This window comes from Schistosoma mansoni, chromosome 5 (genome assembly GCF_000237925.1).
Source record: "Schistosoma mansoni strain Puerto Rico chromosome 5, complete genome".
NCBI lineage: Eukaryota > Metazoa > Platyhelminthes > Trematoda > Strigeidida > Schistosomatidae > Schistosoma > Schistosoma mansoni.
Window position 1 is genome coordinate 8,931,343 of NC_031499.1, and position 19,582 is coordinate 8,950,924.

Here is a 19,582-nt window from a genome sequence, read left to right on the forward strand (position 1 = left end):
GTCCGCACCTTTGATTGACTCATTTAAGAGAAGACTATGCACTCACAGAAGAATACTAGAAAAGGAATAACATAGGCCATAGGCCTTCTTCCCTCAGTACATAAATCGAAATCGGGGTCGGAATAAGAAAATACCAATAAGAATTAAGCTGTAAAAATTGGCGAACTCCTTAAACCTTACATGGGTAGAGGGAATTAGAAGGTAATGAGTATGGGTAGTCTGGGAATAAATAGAATTATTCTTCCATGCTTTTTGGAACTCCTTTAAGACACCATCAAATTCAATCCAGCTTTCGAAACCCCTCGCTTAAGTCCCCTGGAATGTATCTTGAACATGAATCACTACAAACAGCACTTAATAGTTAGCAAAAAAGTTATTTCTTGCGATAATACTTTAATAACTGAAGAAAGTACTACAAACATTTAGGACTTGCCGTTTACTCGAGATTTCGTCTTAATTCTTGCGGAAAATAACGATTCACACAAACTCAAAGTATCTTTTACGGTTGATTTATTCTCAATACGCAGTTTTGTGGACCCGAGTAAATTTTAAACAAGGACAGTGAGGTTCACTTGGGTAATTGGTTTACCAGGTCAAGTTACGAAGCAACAAATGAGCCAAATTGTACACTAAAAAACAGAGGAAGCTAAATTAACGCTTTTCGCGATGATTTCGCGAATTTGCTGCAGCAAAACACGACTCAAATGCGAGAAAGCCTGATGTTCGTGCAATCCAACGGACTCCCAACAGACACTCAACAACTCAAATGCAGAATGACCGCCTCTTCCAGGCCGTTCAAGGTCGTTAAAACGAAGCGGCGGGTGGCTTTGAAAGGCCCCGACTTTTTTTTACCGTGCGTAGACGATATTAGACGGTAACCTGGGTGGTTTCGTAGTAAGTCACTCCTTCGTTATGATAGATTTGGTTATGATCCGGTATGGGTGGATCTTTTTTCTAGGCTAACACGAAAATTATGTGTGGTAGACTACATTTGCAAAAGAAAGTCAGCGACCGATCGTTGACATCGAAGGTAAAGTAGTCACATCAATTTTTAGTTGTTGAAACTTCATTAAGAAATTGAATATAAAATTATAGAATGCATAGTGCTTGTGGTCAGCCAACTTTAAGGTGTTCATGCTTTAATGTACGGTAATTGTTATTAGTGAATTACAAGGCCATAGCCGTGTAGATTTAAGCAAGTAAATCACTTCCTAACTTAGTGAAAATCTTGAACAGTTTCAAGGAATCGCCATCAGAGGCTACGTAAAACATGCTACCAAGAACCTGAAGGTTTCTATTAATTTATATTTTACCCAAAGTCTTAATTTAGGGGGAAACCCCAAAACAGAGACTACTATGGTTGTCCCAGTTAATACTCATAACCATTTAGAGGTATGCAAAACCAAAATAGTAGTTTCAAAAAACGTACTCAGAATACAAAAGATAAGAAAGCAAAGTTTCTTTAATTACACAAACCCACTAATTGTAAAGCATTACTCAGGGAATTGTGGCTGTGCTTGATAGTATTCGGATACAGACCTGATGTCACTTAGTACGACAGTTATTGGTCTGTCATGGCAAGAAATTTAACAGTGTCATCAACAAATCCACACCTCGATCAATGGAACTGACTTCATCGTAATCCGGTCTATCATGTGTTTGCGTGGATATAAAAAAATCTGGAGTAAACCTTAGTCCATATAACGTTTTCTTTGCCAAGATTCTTTCGTCTACATCATATATATTTCACTCTTAGAAGACCATCAGATTAGCCAGTAAATTCTGCTAGTTTTTACGGTTAATTGGTTTATAGAAGCATGTCGATAATCCAAGACAGTAAATTAAGATAGACATGGTTCATACAACTACTAAGCACTAGTAGGAAATTCACTCATTTGCCGATTACAAATTTATGTGCTCATCTACGAGTTGCATTAAGTGCACATTAAAAGTGCCTGTCGACTCAATGTTCAGTTCCCAACTCGCGAATAAATAATTCACAGAGAGCTGAACCACAGAATGTCATTGTCTTCAGACTAGTAAATTCTTTTCTTCATACTAGTTAGGCTTGATTTACTATAGTTATCCACCAAACACGTTAGTCTTCAGTCTTCAGTAATAAGGATAGTAGGTTGATGAACCTGTGTTAATCCTGACAGATTTCCTTCCAGTGAAGGTCCAGCTTCTTTTTGAAAATGTTCACTGATGGTGCTGATACCACTTGTTCTGGTAAAGCGTTCCAGTCATTGACCACTCGATGAGAAAAACGGGACCCCACCTTTAGTTTATTAGATCGCGGTTTCAGAACCTTCTTGCTATGACCCCGGAGATTATTAGTGCTGGAGGGAGCAAAAAGATAAGACATATTAACACCCAGATCATAATTAAAGATACGAAATGCCAGTATAAGGTCACCTCGCGTCCTACGATAAGATAAGGGGAAAAGATTTAGACGTTTTAAACGCTCATCGTAAGGGAGTTTAGAAAGACCCTTTACTAATTTTGTCCCTACACGCTGGACACGCTCAAGCGATTTAGTATCCTTTATCAGACAAGGGCTAGCTGCTTGGATACAGTATTCTAAGTGTGGCCTTACATAGGTGGGATATAGAATTCGAAACATATCCTCATCGAAGCATTTAAATGCTCTGCGAATCGACCATAGCGCGCGATAGCCTTTGGAAGCAACCGCATTGCAGTGCGTAGTAGTTTTTAAGTCGTGACTTATAATTACTCCTAAGTCTTTGTGCTCATGAACGCGTGGCAGAGATGTACCATTAATGGTATAATGGTAACTAATATCGTGCCCGATGTGCATGAACACGCTCTTCCTGGAATTAACTTCCAGGCCCCAATCATGAGCCCACCTAACTAATTCGTCTAAATCTGCTTGAAGATAACAACGATCAGTCTCATTTCTTATTGTTCTCCAGATTTTAACATCATCCGCAAACAATAACGTCGACGACTTCAGTAATAAAGGTAGTTCATTAATATACAGAAGGAAAAGTAAAGGGCCTAAGATGGTGCCTTGGGGTACACCACTTTTGACCGGTTTCCATTCGGATAGAGTTCCATTGACCCTCACTCTCTGTCTGCGGTCACATAAGAAGCTTCCTATCCATTCCTGTATAGCACCTGTTATACCAAAGCTCGAGAGCTTTTGCATAAGACCTAAGTGTGAAACCTTATCAAACGCTTTGCTAAAATCTATGAATATCACGTCGACAGACTGGCCGTTGTCTAGGGCAGCTGTCCAATCCTCTCTCGCAATGAGTTAGTCAAGCATGAATGCTTGGTACGAAACCCATGTTGCTCGGGAGTTAACAGATTGTACGAATCTATGTGGCTCAGTAGCTTAGCCCGAATTAATTTTTCAAGTAACTTAACTACTATACTGGTCAGGCTAACAGGCCGGTAGTTAGATACGATCCGTCTCTGACCATCCTTAAATATAGGACTAACTATGGCGTCTTTCCAGTCTCTAGGTAGTTGAGCCTGTGAAAGGGACATGTTGAAGAGCATCGTGAGCGGTCTTGAGATAATGTCCGCAAGCGACGACAGCAAACGTGGGTGTAACCCATCGGGGCCCGGTATCTTACAAGGTTTTAGGTTAGTTATCAAAGGAAGAACAATATCCTCTGTCACGTGTAAAGGTCCTATGGCTGGTATCTCATTGTCAACGGGACAAGTAGTTGTAACACTACACGTAGAGTAGACTTCACTGAAATAGTTAGCAAATGTCTCCGCTTTCGCTAGATCAGATTCAGCCAATAAAGCTGAATTTTCGCTTAACAGTAATGAGGGGATACCATCACTACGTTTCGTCCGCCTTTTAACATACGAAAACAGTCGCTTCGGAGAGGTACGGCTATCGTATGCCAACTGTCGTTCGTAAGCCGTGCGGGATTTAGCTATGGTCTTTTTACATATATTCCGGATTTTTTTATATTCGCACTTAAATGATGCCTGACCTGTTGACAAGAATAAGTCCCAGAAGTGTTTCCTACGCTTCAACAGCTTCCGGGTTTCCTTATTAATCCATGGGGGGCAATATGATAGCTTACGTGCTGACCATGGGATAAACGGTTGAGTTACGGATTCGAACGTAGACTTGAACCTATTCCATGCATCATCAATCGATCCATCAGCATCGACCGACCAGTCAATTGAGATAGCATAGTCCCTTATTGCCGGAATATTAGCTCTCCAGATATTAGGACGGGGTGGAGCAGATGCAAATTCTATACCATGTATCCGGAACTTAAAGGAAAGTACGACATGGTCACTATTCACCAGTGGGGGAAGGTGTTGAATGTCGACGATGTCTTCACAGTGGTGTGTGAGGACATGGTCTATCAATGACGGATTATGTTCCAAGTCTATATGCGTCGGCTTAACGATACATTGTACAAGTGCACATTGAATAATTGATGACAGAAGGACGCTATCGAAACCCCCACCTGGAGCTGTGAGCTCTATCCAGTGACAAGTTTGCTTAGGTTTTGGTAAAAATAGACCTTGACTAAAAACCGACTCGAAACATTCATCTAAATATTTTAATGAGACTTGTAGAATTCTATTGAGTATAGGCTGTCATATTGGTGATGGTCGCTACTTCTCCGCCGTCTTTTCGAACATAATTTTAGATAATGTTCTTGTAGGTGAGTATCCCAGGATATTCACTTCACTTGACACTTCTACAATATCATATTGTTCAAATAACCTACTTCAGAAGCACAAGCAGTATTTGTAGTGTTTTGAGCGTATAGATTGTATGATGAGTTAGTTTTATCCTCATTGCCGATTTATAAGAAAGAACAAAAATGCTCTTGTGATAATCACCGAGGAATCAGTTTAACTAATATAGTGTCATATAAACGAATGACCTTACTATTACTTCGTTTTAAAGATACGGAAACTTAAAAGTGACTGAATTTATATTCAGATCTGAACAATTCATGATGCATGTAGGAAATCAATATAGGCTTTAATCCTACTTGTCATCGACCATGGTCGGTAATGCATTATCGACTGCCAATGGGTTGTTCGAAAGTTTCTCGGTGTTGTGTTCTCTGGACTAAACCGTACAACTCAGAGAACGCAGTATCAGCCTGTGGTACAAACATACTCCGTCATCTCACTGCTTCATTTAAGAAATCGCTCAAGTCCACCCCTGTACTTTAAACGTTCACTATAGTTTAGCTTTGTCCATGGTTGTTGAACAAAGTAATCAGCCCACACACTGGTGTTTAAAGATAGATTGGAGTAGTGACCACTTCTAGGCTCTGTCTTATGTGACCTAAATTTTCAGTATTTTGATGAATATACTGGTTAAACTGTTGACAAATGCTAATCTGCGAGTTAACCATCCTTACATAACTAAATGGTGAAATCCATGACGCGTTGGGACCATTTATTTATAAAGTCGATTTCGGCTGTTAGTCAGACATCACCATGAGATTTTTATTGCTGAAAGTAATTACTTATACTTTATGTAAGTTTGTGTTCTTTATAGGGTTGTATCTCGGAAGACACATTAGCTGTAGTGGACTGGTGACTGGTACTTGACTAAGCCACATGTATTTGGAAAGTTCTATTGAATTTCTACTAGTTCACACATTTGTTCATTATTTTTCTTTAAGTCTTGGGTTCAAGTATCATTCTATCCTTAATATTATTTTGCTTTCGAAGTGTGTACTCTTTGATCGTTCTTACTACCGACATTCCTATAATCTCTGAGCTGTTACGGTGTAGAGAATCTGGCCCATGCACATTTGTATTAGATTCTTTGTTGATTATAACTAACTAATAATAGCGTAGAGCACTGGTTTAAGAATTACTCAATGTAATGGAGTTTTATTAGTGTCATTATTATTTGTATTTATTCGAGACGTTTTTTTATTAGCTTAGAATAACATAAAAGTGAGGATGTTTTTTTTATAGGCTAATGATTCGTGTTGGAAAATTTCTATCATTTTACATCTCCCGCCCATCAATACGATGTTTGAGTTCTTTTGAAAGTGCACAAAATCCAGTCAATCTTTATCCAAATTCTGATTCTAATGCTGTTTTTAAGAAACCTACAGAACCAAGTATTGTACGTTCATTTATTTATGTTTAGTTCTTATCATTTTGGAATTGTCTTGTATCATAGAGTCAAAATGTTTTCAGCGGATATATCCCTATCGGTATAATTTGTGTTCACTTGCGTAACATTACATTATTTTCTTGATTAGATGAACTTCAAATATCTTATGCATATTCGAGTGGTCCAGGAGGACAACATGTGAATAAAAGTATGTTTATTTATATTTCACGAAATTAATTCTATATGAATCTTATGTTATAGCCCCCAAATGCCTTTGTACTACCTAGAGTGGGGAGAGTCCGCTCTCCATCTCAAAATACCCTCACACGACCACGCGTATACAGCCTCTGCCAGTGAAGTCCTACTCACTGCCTTCTCGTGACAGGGGTGTTGTTTACAAAATTGAGAGGACGAAAAGCGAATGTCGACGCTTTAACCAGGTTGGTAGGTACGGGGGATTCACTTAGGGGGGTTGGAAAACCACAATTCCAAACCAATAGTGCTCATAGGCTCCAGTATCCTGAGTGAACAAAGGGCGTATAAATCAATCGTTGGTGACCCGCTACCATGGGACTGCATCTCCTCACGATGCTCCACTGCATTGTGGATCAGACTTTCAGGTCGAATACTCGAGGTGTGGCATCCTAAAAAAACCACCTGCTTCGGTTTGGGTGCCCGAGCATTATCCTAGCCTTCATACAAATCAATGATAACTACTACTGGAAAACTTTCACTTGCTTCAGCGTTCGCTCAGACTAATTATATTCACGATCATATGATATCATTCGTTTTTGTTTCTTTTATATGTCACTTATGTACTCTCCCTTTCTCTCACTTTGTGTATCCTTATTTGTCAACTTATACAGCAGCTTGTCTATGGTGGAAACCCTGTCCTATCTAAACAATCTCAAGTCATTGACTGGTCGAAAGTTGAACGCTACCACCCACTACGAATACTGAAAGTCTTTCTGAAGCCACATATACCATTCAAACTGGCTTCCTTCAACGTCCGCACACTAATGTAGGTCGGATAACAGATAGGGTTAGCTATGTTTTTAGGAAGTCGCAATATTGATGTCTGTTGTCTATCCTAGACCCGTATTCAAGACTCTATTGAAGTACTACAAATTAGCTCTTCATCTGTCTCTTCGAAAAGCTTATTTCACGTGCGTTAATCCGGGGACTCTGTAGCATCCTTGTCTGGTTTTTCTGGCATTGGTGTCACACTAAGCTCTAGAGCTGGGGCAGCGCTGACCGATTGAATCCCCATTAGCAGTCGGTTACGTGCTGTTAGATTAGAAAGTTCCATCAAAGTGTGAAGTCTGCATGTTAAACGATGTCTTTCGGTATCTCCGCCTACGCTCCGACAGATTGCAACCCGGATGCGATCAAACATGAGTTTTATCACCAGTTAACTGTTCTTCTACAGAATGTGATAACAAAAGTGTAGAGAATACTCGTAAGTTTCTAGTATTTGATCACAAATGTCTTAAAAATATTGCTCACATTTGCTGGTTTCACTAGGTAAGTAATAAAAAGGTTAGACACAGGGTATTAAGGAATGATGGTAAATCAGTTGATGAGATCATGAATATTCATCGACTGAGATGTTTGGTCCATGTGTTACGCATGCCTAACTACCGATCACCACGGCGCACAATGCTGACTTTTCGACCTTGAGTATACGGATGATATTTTCTTACTGTGCCATGATACCCAAGGCATGCAGTCCGCACTTCATCAGTTGGCAGTCAGTGTCCGTAGGTACGGTATGTGCTTTGCACCTTCCAAGTCCAAAGTACTTTTACAAGAGTGACAGGACCCTGATCCTGCACTCACCTTGAGTAGTGAGCGGATAGAAGTAGTTCAGAAGTTCATGTATCTGATCAGCTAATTAAGTGCTGTCGGTGACGTAAGTGATGAGATCAATTCACATATGGTGAAAGCCAGAGCGGCTTATGCCAATCCGGGCCATCTTTGTCACCGTGTGGCTGTCAAAGGTCGGATCTACAACGCTTCGGTGAGAGCAGTTTTGCCTAATGCTTATGAGGCCTGGCCTCTCCGAGTTGAGAATGTTACCCGACTCTCTGTGTTTGATCATCGTTGTCTCTAAAGGATTGCTGACATCTGGTGGTAACGCCATGTTAGTAATGAAGAGGTTCAGCGTAGTGTGTTCGGGCACAACGACGATAATTCACTTGTGTCACTATCTTGAAATATCGACTTCGGTGGTTTTGACATGTACTAAGAATGTTGTTCCAGAGAATTCCACGTCGTGCATAATTTGCCGACGCTGGGACCGGTTGGAAAAAATGGAGAGATGGTCAGAGTATGACACGGTGTCGTGGTATGAAAGGAAGCTGTATAGGACTGGTTTATGTTGAACTTTCAGGACTCCCTGATCAGTCCCCTAGAAAGGTTTCAGCGCATTTGCCAGAGATGTTATCAAATATGGCTCAGAATAGAAGCCAGTGGTGATCCTGCTGTAACTTTCTTTTACTTTCTTCATATAAGAATTCTTTCTGGTTGTATTCATTCTCATACACCAATTTCTGTTTGTTGTTCTTGTTTTGTTATACTTTACATTATCTCTCCACAACTTCATTGTTATTGTGTGGCGCATATGCATTTGGTGCTCCCTTGTACCAATGTTCATGTGTTAAAATAAAATAAGTAAATTACTCTAAATCTAGGAGATTGTACGTACGGGTAGGACATTTTAAGGAACATATAAGAACTTCCGTCTTAATTTGATCGAATATTTCACAGTATTTAGGCGCCGAGTTGATGTAAGATATTAAGGAGGAAGAATGTATTTGTAAAATCTCAGCGAATGAATTTGAAGTAAATCCAACGTTTCGCTTGACAATCTGGCTCAAGCTTTTTCAAGGAAAGATAATCAAACATCAGTCAGTGACTGTTGGATTTGATTGTGTTGATAAGTGCAAGCTACATGGTTGGGGTTCGCAAACTAATCTTTATCAGTGGTTGAAGAGGTTGAATGATATGATTTAGAATCAGTTCCAATGGTGTAGATACATTCACTCTCTCATGGATTTGGGGTTTTAACATTACCTTTTACTGTTTATTGCATGATTTCACTTCCCTCGAATCATATTCTATGTGCCTAACGCTTTCTACTACCAGTAATACTGTTGCTACTTCTACTATTTCGGGATCACTTAATATATTTTCATGTTAATGTGGTGTGGCAGCCTGAACCGATTTACTAATATGGCCAGGTTCTATATAACTTTCAACTGACTGGTCAGAATATATTATCCCTATTTCCTTATGATGTTTTTTTTAGATAAAACAAAAGTGGAGATACGTTTCCATGTTCCATCAGCGTCATGGATACCAGATCAAGTTAAACAACTATTTATGGAAAAGGTATTTCTTTTATCATCTATATTTGTTAATTTCTTTTTACGATTTTCAGGAGGCTAATCGAATTAATAAAGAAAATTACTTTATTATTACATCAGATCATACTAGGAAACAAATATTAAATCAAGCTGATTGTTTAGAACGAATTCGTCGTATAATCAGGGAATGTGTTGATTCATTAAATAAACCCGAACCAAGTCCTGAAACTTTGGAAGCAATTCAACGTCGGTGAGTGTTTTAAGATGATGTAGAATATTGGTAGCTTATGACTGAAAATTTTGGCGATTTTTTTCTCTGAAATGTATGGCTTAGTCGAATAAACCATCCAGCTCAAAAAATACAACACCATAATAGTCGTAAAGTATTTGCTTGATAATTAAAAATAACGTTAACGTCGTTAATTTTTATTCTGTATGATAAGTCATTCAATGAAGATTCCATGACCGAGGGAGTTTGAGGCTGTTGCAGAGCCGATGAGTGTGAAGGAGCCTAGGGTGATGACAGTGGTGCTGGAGACGCTGCTGAAGAACAGGGAGTAGGCTGTATATGACAGCTTGAATGGTGCTGGCGGGAAGACGATATGGGAGGTGGTCGCAGAGTTCGACAGACTTATGGACTGTCAGGAGGCACTGCAGAAGTTCCGGCTGGCGAGATTGTTTGTGGATGGTGACCCGCTGGTGTTAGCAGTGGAGCTAACCGGTTTGTTGCTTCGCGTGCCGCCGGATTTGGATGAGGAGTCAGAAGCACAGTTTTTGGCATCGCAATTCATTGATAGCGTGCCTGCTGCCATTTCTAACAGCTGAAATTAGTACGCGCCGCATAACTCATGGATATCAGTGAACTAGCAAAAGTAACCAGACAGTTGATGACCCAAAGAGTAGTTCCGGTGGGGTACGGAAGTCAAGAGATAAACAGTGCCAAGAAGATAGAGGAGCTGCAGCATGAAATTACCACAATACTAGTGAATAATAACAGGAATGATAAATGTTACGCTTGTGGAGGAATGGGCCGTCGGAAAAAAAGCTGTCCTAAAGGACGAAAATGCAGAGATTTTAGACGATATAATTTGTGTTCTTTCTACCCAATGAAACTGGGGGTTGTTGCACTAGTCGATAGAGGAGCAGTCTATGCAACAAACGAGATTTAGCTTGTCTGATCGATACAGGGGCAGCAATATCGTTAAGAGGCAAAGAGCACTGTAAAAGACTTAAGCCATGTACATTAGCTGTCCACACCATAGGGGGCCACATGTTAAAAGTTTTGGGAATGTCTAACAGTATCGTAAAAGTTGATGGTGGTTAGATAAATTTCCCGTTCGTGGTAACCACAAGCATACCGAGACCGATATTAGGAGCAGATTTCCTAAGAAAAGTAAAAGCGATAATTGACTTAAGAAACAGGAAGGTAGTCACAAAGTACGGTTCATCCTCAATACATGAAAGTAGCGAAGTGGATGAGATCCCAGTAAGAGCAGTTGGTGATTTATGGTCGGTGGATGTGATGGGATCGTTTCCACAGACGTCGAGCGGTAACCAGTACCTGCTAACGATGACGGAACATGCTACACGGTGGGTATACGCCGTGCTCATCGCAGACCAGCGGGTATGAACAGTGACCGAAGTAGTAGTCTGGCACATTGTGGCGGGTCATGGAATACCGAAGGTGATATTAACCGACCAGGGTCCCTGTTTTGAAAGTGACAAGTGTAAAGCTCATCTAGGGCAGTTTGGCATCAATAGGATACGATTTACACCGTATCACCCGTAGACGGATGGACTTACAGGAAGAGACAACCGGACGTTAAAGGAACGGTTAACTTCTAAAGGAGGGAATTGCGAGAAAAAGTTATCATTAATTTTGCTGGCGCATCGTGTCTCCGTACAAGGAACAATTAAAAAGTCGCCTCCTTCTGCTGGTGTATGGTAGACAGCCGCGACTTCCAATACATAATAAGACCTGGCCACAACAACAGAGGTGGACGTCAACGAGGTTCGGGAAAGAAGAGGGAGGCAATAAAGGACGTGAAAGGAAAACAAGTATCAAACACAAAGAAGGAGGAACAGCAGAAAAAAAGTGGAAGCCCTTTGCAGTGAGCAACATGGTAAATTTTGAAGAACGGAAATACACCATAACAGAGGGACCAGGATCAGAGAGGCTGATCCCGAAGTAGGGGGGACTGCACACTCACGGAGAGGCGTGGCTCGGTTTGTACGATCAGAAAAGGAGACTAGTAGAAGCGCGCAAATGCCAGTCAACTACATAGATGGTTTCAGTGGCATCATGAGTGCGAGTTGCGAACAGCACCAAAGAAGACAGCGGTACGGCAATCGGAAAGACTGCAAGAACAGCTTATAAAAAGGGGGACGAGTGTTGTGCATGCTACTTATGTTGACAGATATAAGTAGTATGTGACAACGATCAGAAGTGGAAGACATGCCCAAAGAAGGTTGGAAAGATTGAACTGAATAAAGCAAAAAGAAGGAAACAGAAAGGAGTTGAGAAAAAGAAGAATCATGAAGAATGTAAGAGTCAATTGGTGGAAGATTTGCAAATGAATTATTTAATGTATGGTTTTCACATTTTACCAAAGAACTTTGTAATTTTGCGTTAGATACTAAATTGGTTATCTTCACATTGTCTTCGTTCACTACAGGTGTAGTTTATACATACTGACATTGTCTAAATAAATATTTCCGACTTTCGGATATTGATTGTACCTATTATTATGAAGATTACATTTACAATTGAACATACCGGTCAGTATTGACAGTAGTGGTAGAAGGATGTAAATCCTCACTTCTGGCTTGTTTGCTTTTATAGTTATAAGCCTGCTCTGTAATTTTTTATTGTTCGGTCGTCAGGACCGATCCGACTACTTTCACAGAACCAAACAAACTAATATGCTCATATTCAGGTAATCATATGTGCATAATCAATTGATCACTGAGTAGTCCCCAATGTCATTTTTCTCTATTCCTTTAACGGTAATGTCTTGACTATTTTAAGTGAATTCATATAGCATATATTGTGTTTAGATGTTATATGGCTGACAGTATTCAATTTGAAACCCTGAACCTAAGTTTGTGCTATTCATCACTCATCAACAACATGTACCTTCAGTTTCCAGGTAACTAGTCCTCTCAGTGGTGTTTTAAGCTGCATCAAGCAGTACCAATCAACGTAAGTATCTCACTCCTACAGGTGGTCGATCGTGTTTTGAATAACTAAATGGTAACCTTTCCGACTATGATATGGGTTCAAATTCCATGGCTAAACCCAATTATGTCAAAATTACATGTACACCTCTCTGGTGAATGTCAACTAGCACGAAACAAAGGGCAAATAAGATTTCCGACAGACTACCTCCAACAACTTAATACCAAGCGAACTTACCATCCAAAACTATTTATTGGTCTATATTCTATGTTGTTGTTTTACCTTAACCGTTTCATAAACATGATTCTGACAAATTTTTCTTTGATATGTTTTCCCTTTTTTCCTACCTGCAAATCTGGAACAGAAAAATGAAAGCCAACGAGGAAAGATTACGTGAAAAGAAGGAAAAATCATATACAAAACAATTTCGACATGATCATAACCTTACTGACTTATTTTGATCCCTTTTTTTTTGTTTTCTATCGAAGTGTAAATATCACGATTGTTATTATTAATACTATTCCTCATATGTGTGTGTGTTATTGTAAAAATAAATAAGTAGTATTCTATATAATTATTGAATTTTTTCTTTATTAGTTTGCTTGTATATACTTGAATTATTTTTTCTGGTTAGCGTTTTTTTAGCGAGTTAGCTTTTCTACGGGATGGGGTCGCTAACCCCATGCCCGACCCTCTTCCTTTACCCGAGCTTGGGACCGGCAGCAACTCTAGAAGAGCTACAGGCGGAGTTATATATATTATATTAATTTTAGTGTTTACAATGTAACCGTACCGTTATTTCAACATTACAACTTTAAAGAGAACTTCAGGATAATGCATTTTTAGATATTTTTCATGTATCAACATGATTGTGTGTGATCGCTTTATCTACTTCATACACAAGTTTGTGTACTTGACTTTAAGCTACACTGTAAGTATGAGGGCTAGTGACTTGTACAGATCAGTTGATTAAACCGAAATAGATGAATATGTGAAGTTTAAACTTGTGACTTCGTAATTAATAGCGAACACTTCAACCACTGAGTCAATACTTCAACGTTATGTGAGATAACATGTCGATTCAGTTAATTCGGTGTTTAATTGTCTTGAATCCGACTTATTGAATAACATTGCTCGCAACTTCTCACGGAAAGCCATCTTGAGCTTTTGGATTTTTCAACTATCCTATCGTGTGTTATTTATTTTGTAACCCATTATATAACCATTTTTTGAGTACTACTAATGAATTATATCCAATACATTATGTGACGTTTATTTATTCATTTATTTCAACCCTCATGGAGGAGTATAGGCCGACCACTAGCACTCTCCATCGAACTCTGTCCTGGGCATTCCTTTCCAGTTGCGATTCATCCTTTTCATCTCTGCTTCCAGCGCCTTTTCCTGATTTCCTCCCCAGCTGGAAGTTGGTTTGTTCTCTCCCACAGTAGGCTGTTGCTGATAGTATCCGGACAACGGACATTCAGTATCTTATGTAGACAATTGTTTATAAATACATGTATAATTTTGATGATGGTTGTGGTAGTTCTCCAAGTTTCAACTCCGTACAGCAGCACTGTCTTGACGTTCCTATTTGAGATTCTTACTTTGACATTGGTTGAAAGTTGTCTTGAGTTCCATATGTTCTTCAACTGTAGGAACGCCGTCCTTACTTTGCCAATCCTCGCCTCTACCTCTGTATCAGATCCTCCTTGTTCATCGATGATGCTACCCAGATACGTGAAAGTTTCCACCTCTTCCAGATTTTTTTCATCAAATGTGACTGGGTTAGTGTTCTCCGTGTTTTATTTGAGAACCTTGCCTTTTCCTTTGTGTATGTTGAGGCCTATTGATGCAGAAACTGCTGCTACACTAGTTGTCTTGACCTGAGTTTGTTGGTGTATATGAGGTAGAAGAGCTAGGCCATCTGCGAAGTCCAGATCGTCTAATTGGTTCTGAGATGTCCATTTTATCCCGTGCTTCCCCTCAGATGTGGAGGTCTTCATTCAACCAACCACTAGAAAAAAGAGGAAGGGGGAGAGTAGACAGCCTTGTCTGACTCCGGTTATTACTTGGAATGCATCTGTCAATTGTCCTCTGTGCACCACTTTGCAGTGTAGTCCGTCGTATGAAATCCGCATGAGGTTGACGATTTTCTCAGGTACTCGAAGAAGTTTCCATGATGCTTTCCTATCCGCACTGCAAATGCCTTCTCATAGTCAAGGAAGCTGATGTATAGTGACAAGTTCCATTCGATTGATTAATCAACGATGATCCATAGTGTAACAATTTGGTCTGTGCAAGACTAATCCTTACAGAGTCCAGCCTGTTGATCATAGCACTTCGCTATGATCGATTGTAGCCTCTCACAGAACTGATCTTTATCTTTATTACTATCATTGGTGGGTACATAACATTGGGTAATATTCATTGTAAACCCCTCCTTTGTTTTAAATAATGCCATGATGATCCTGGATCCATGAGGTTCCCATCCTATACGTTCATTTCGTACATCTTTGGACAGCATCAAAGCAACTCCTTGAATTTGTGGAGCATTTTCCTCTTCCTGACCAGAGTACAGCAGCATCTACCCCCTACCTAACCTTCACTGTCCAGCTTGGGTTCAATAGGTTTCGCTGACTCCGAGAACCGCCAAGTCGTATCATCTCTCTTCCGTTGCTATTTGACTAGTCCTCACGTTCTCCCATATTGTCCGGACGTTCCATGTACCTATAAAAATTGTTGCTCTGCTTGTTAAAAGGGACATAGGCTCGTGACTTCCAAAGAATCCTGAGGCGTCGTAATTCTTCCTTCAACTGGGAGGCCATAGGTTAAATGGTTTGATTTGTTTAGTCAGGTTGGTGTTTTTTAGCGTGATATTTTTCTACGTGATGTAGTTGCGAACCCCATGCCAAACCCACCTTAACCCGGGCTTGGGGGCGGCAGTAGCCTTAGAAGAGCTATATTCGGAGTAATATATTACTATATATTCTGCGAATAATTGCAGAATCGGTCATATTTATCATTCTTCACCTTCCTCTAGATTCACTAGTTTCATTCCTCCTTTAAACATGCTCTTTCAGACTGCTTTTCTTAACCGAATTCTCAATGTTTAGTCCTCTTTATCTTAACTACCAGAATGATTTCCTCTTCTTTACAAGGTAAATAATCCTGCTCATTTTATTTCTCCAAATGAATGCGGTTTGACATACATAAAAGTTGAATCTGTAACATTTGAATATACAGTTCATTGGTTTGTCGATTAAGTATTTAAGTGCCTAATTACTATCGTGTCACAACCCGGTGATATGAATCACGTCTGTTATATAAAGGTAAGTGATAACTGGTTGCTAATTGATCATTAGTCAGGTGAAATTCAAACATCTTGTAAACTGGTTGTAAATTGTATTCCTAAACTGTTATGCACAGCTCTAATCTGTACAAACTATAATTAACTACCAACTCATTTACCAGGTACAGATTGGTGTACCTGACTTTGAACCACACTCACGTAGATATGATGGCTAGTATATACTATAAGGTTTTCTAAACCGAATTGGGTGAAGCGGAGAATTCCAACATACAACTTGATGATTAAAAGTAGGATGACTTAACCATCATTCCACAGCTACACTGTGCTGTAACGCTTGGAATAATTTTTGATAGTATCGGTTAGTTATTTCCATGATCATCATCTAAACTCTTGCTTACCTAATCTGTGTTCAGATATTGATAAAATTAATAAACTTGGAAATTGATACAATTGGTTTTTGATGTCTAAATTATTGCTTACACATTTTCTCTCCTTGATATTTAATGCGAATAAGTTCAGTGATTGAATATATATCAAAAGGGGTTTTGTGGAGATTTCAGTATTTTCATAGTTGAAATCATGTCTAACTTCAACCAATCCACGTTGGATGCTGGCTCAGTGGTCTGTCGGTTAAGTGCTCTGGTCCTGGGTTCGAATCTCGCGAGGCGGGATCGTGGATACGCGCTTCTGAGGAGTCCCATAACAGGACGAAATGGCCGTCTAGTGCTTTCAGGTTTTCCATGGTGGTCTAGCTTCAATTGACTCATGATTTCAACTATGAAAAGATTGAATATATATAGTGAATATCTGAGTTGATATATATTTCTCACAACCTCAAACCAAATTTCCATTGAATCTGAAATGATATTTCGCTTCAATACTAATTACATATTGATGCTCAATGGTTGGTTTAGAATTCATCAAGTTGTGACTTATGCTCAAGACTTGTAAGGTTGCTGTGAATAAATAAAGACCGATTAATTGTTCAGTGTTTTTGTAAAAATGTAGTTTTTAATTGAAATAATAAGTAGTCTGTCCAGTAACTACATTCATTCAGGTCTTTTGAAAACTATTCTATGAAGTTCTGTGTATTTATTTAGTTATTTAAACACATAAACATCGGCACGAGGAGGAACTGAATATATATGCGCCACGCAAATGATTCAATGTGTCAGGGCTAGGATACTACCCGAGCGCTTAGATCGAAACAGATGGTTTTCTTAGGTGGCCACTCTCTGAGCATTGGATCTGCGGGTCTAATCCACACGGCAGTGGAGCAACGTTAGGAGATGCAGTCTCATGGTAGATGGTCACCAACAATAGGTTCATACGTCATTTGTTCCCCTCAGAATCCTGGAGCTCATATGTACCATTGGTTTGGAATTGTGGTTTTTCAACTCTTCTAGGTAAATCCTCTTTGTCCACCAATCCGACTAAACCACTTAACATTCACTTTGTGTTCTCTCAATTTCGGGAACAACACCTTCACTTGGAGAAGGCAGTGAGTATAACTCTCGTGTTGGTGTCTATCTATGCGTGTCCATTTGAGTGCATTTGGAGATGGAGAGCAAGCTCTCCCCACCCTCGACCGTATCAGGGCATTCGGGAGAGAAGTTTTATGTGCGTCAGTTCTATTCATTAAAAAATGCATCTACTCGTTATCCAAGCCTTTCAACTATCTTTCGTATCGTAATTTCTTAAATATTTCGGTTAGAGTCATCATTTTTGCCAAGCCTGGCGCAGCTGCAACCATTCAGACAGTAAAATGGCAAACTGAATACACAAAACAACAAGAACACTTCATACTCCAGTCCATGTTGTAAGTTAGCGGTTATCCTGGCGTTGCATCATCTCTCACTCTACTTAGCTCATTGAAACGTTTGATTCGTCAGTCAGTCAGCTACAACGTAGGACCAGGCACATATATGCATCGGTCCAAGTTGCCATACCACACTCATTAGCACAACAAGATGAACATCGAATTCATAGAAGTAATTAATTTAGTGGTGGTAGTATATAAAGAAAGGTTGTATATAAGGATATAGTATAGGAAGGAAAAAAGTTATGAAGCAATTTTAATCTCAAGGTTTAAGGGAAGATAATGAGTGTATACACCTACGCCATTGTGATCGATTCTGAGCCATGTCACCCAGAGTGTCCAACCATTTATTACGATAGTCACGCGGACCCCAACCAGGTAGTCTGCATCTTCCAACATGGCTCAGACTAGAAGTTAGTGACTTCAAGCACTGATGCCATGTTTTGGTTTGGCCGCCCCTAACTCTTCCAACCATCCCCTACACTAGTCAGCATTGCGCGTCGTGGTAATCGGTGTTCAGGCATACGTAACACGTGGCCTAACGTAACACGTTTGATTAGCTTAACAAGAAATGCATTCTTCAATGCATTGCCCATATAAATAGCCGTCAACAACATTTCAGTCCTAAGAATTACACTCACTTCATATCAACAGTCTTAGTAGCGTACTTGTTGTTTGAAATGCTACGTCGCTAACGTTTGTACTAATAATTATACATATGTTTAACTTGTCCTTTGAATAACCTTAACGTTACCTTTCTTGCTTTTATAGATTTCTATCAATGTCACAATCCAATTCAATTGATAACACTAATTCTCATAGTAATGATTCAATAAATCAAACCTCAGAAAATCAAGAACAATTAATTCATTCTAGATTAGGCAGTATTGTACCAGAATGTGATACAGTAAAAACTGCCTATGATTTATGCTTTCAAGAATTTTTCCCGAAATTTCTAAAAGGTCATATCTATGAAACAGATCCATGTGAATCAAAATTGAAAATTTATCAAAATTGCCTCCGTGATGCATTGAAAAAATCATTTAATATGGATTTGAATGAATTAGATTCAATAAGAACTGATGCTGAGACAATTAGAAAGATTACAAGTAAAGCAAAATAATCTATTCTATTTTGTTTTTGTTTAACTCCTTCTAAAACCTTCTTTTGATGAATATGGATCATATCGGGAAAGTATGAATCTTTTTGAAGTAACGATTAGAGCGTCTGTGATATACATCAGATGTAGTTTCGTCTACACAAAGTTTCGATTTTTATATGCTTAATGATTAGATGAATTCATTTGAATGAAGCAATTTCAAACAAGTTACCTAATGATTAATTGTCTATATTTATTAGACCCGGTCCCAAGGCCGGATAAAGGAGGAGGGTTGGGCATGTGGTTAGCGACCCCATCTCGTAGAAAACCAACTCGCTAAAAAAAACGCTAAACAGTAGTTGTGATGATTTAAAACGTATGATCTGACTGATAGAAAGTCTAAGTTTGTGTCATTATATTGAGATTTACCGTCCGAAGAGTTTATCGGATTCAATGTTAATTTAGTGTGTTTTTCTATTATCTTTGTTGTACAGATCACGGATACAGAGGGCTCGTCTAGCTTTCGCCAACTTTCGTCATTTATGGCGTAGCCGAGATATCCGTCTAGTAATCAAAGGACGGGTTTACTGCGCAGCAGTTCGTTCCGTCCTACTTTATGGCAGTGAAACATGGCCGATAAGAGTAGAGGATATTCGTAGGTTACTGATATTCGATCATATGTGTCTCCGAAGCATTGCTCGTATATCGTGGGAC

At 39.3% G+C, this 19,582-nt stretch overlaps 1 protein-coding gene across 1 annotated transcript; it reads left to right on the forward strand.

Annotated features, from left to right (window-relative positions):
- The first annotated feature begins 793 nt into the window (after positions 1-793).
- Positions 794-13,233, forward strand: Smp_086710 (hypothetical protein). The gene is made up of 7 exons (XM_018797827.1): positions 794-894; positions 5,947-6,100; positions 6,158-6,191; positions 6,240-6,299; positions 9,402-9,484; positions 9,534-9,709; positions 13,002-13,233. The coding sequence occupies exons 2-7, from the start codon at positions 5,951-5,953 to the stop codon at positions 13,096-13,098; spliced, it is 600 nt and encodes a 199-aa protein (XP_018652830.1). The 5' UTR covers positions 794-894; positions 5,947-5,950; the 3' UTR covers positions 13,099-13,233.
- Positions 13,234-19,582: the final 6,349 nt, after the last annotated feature.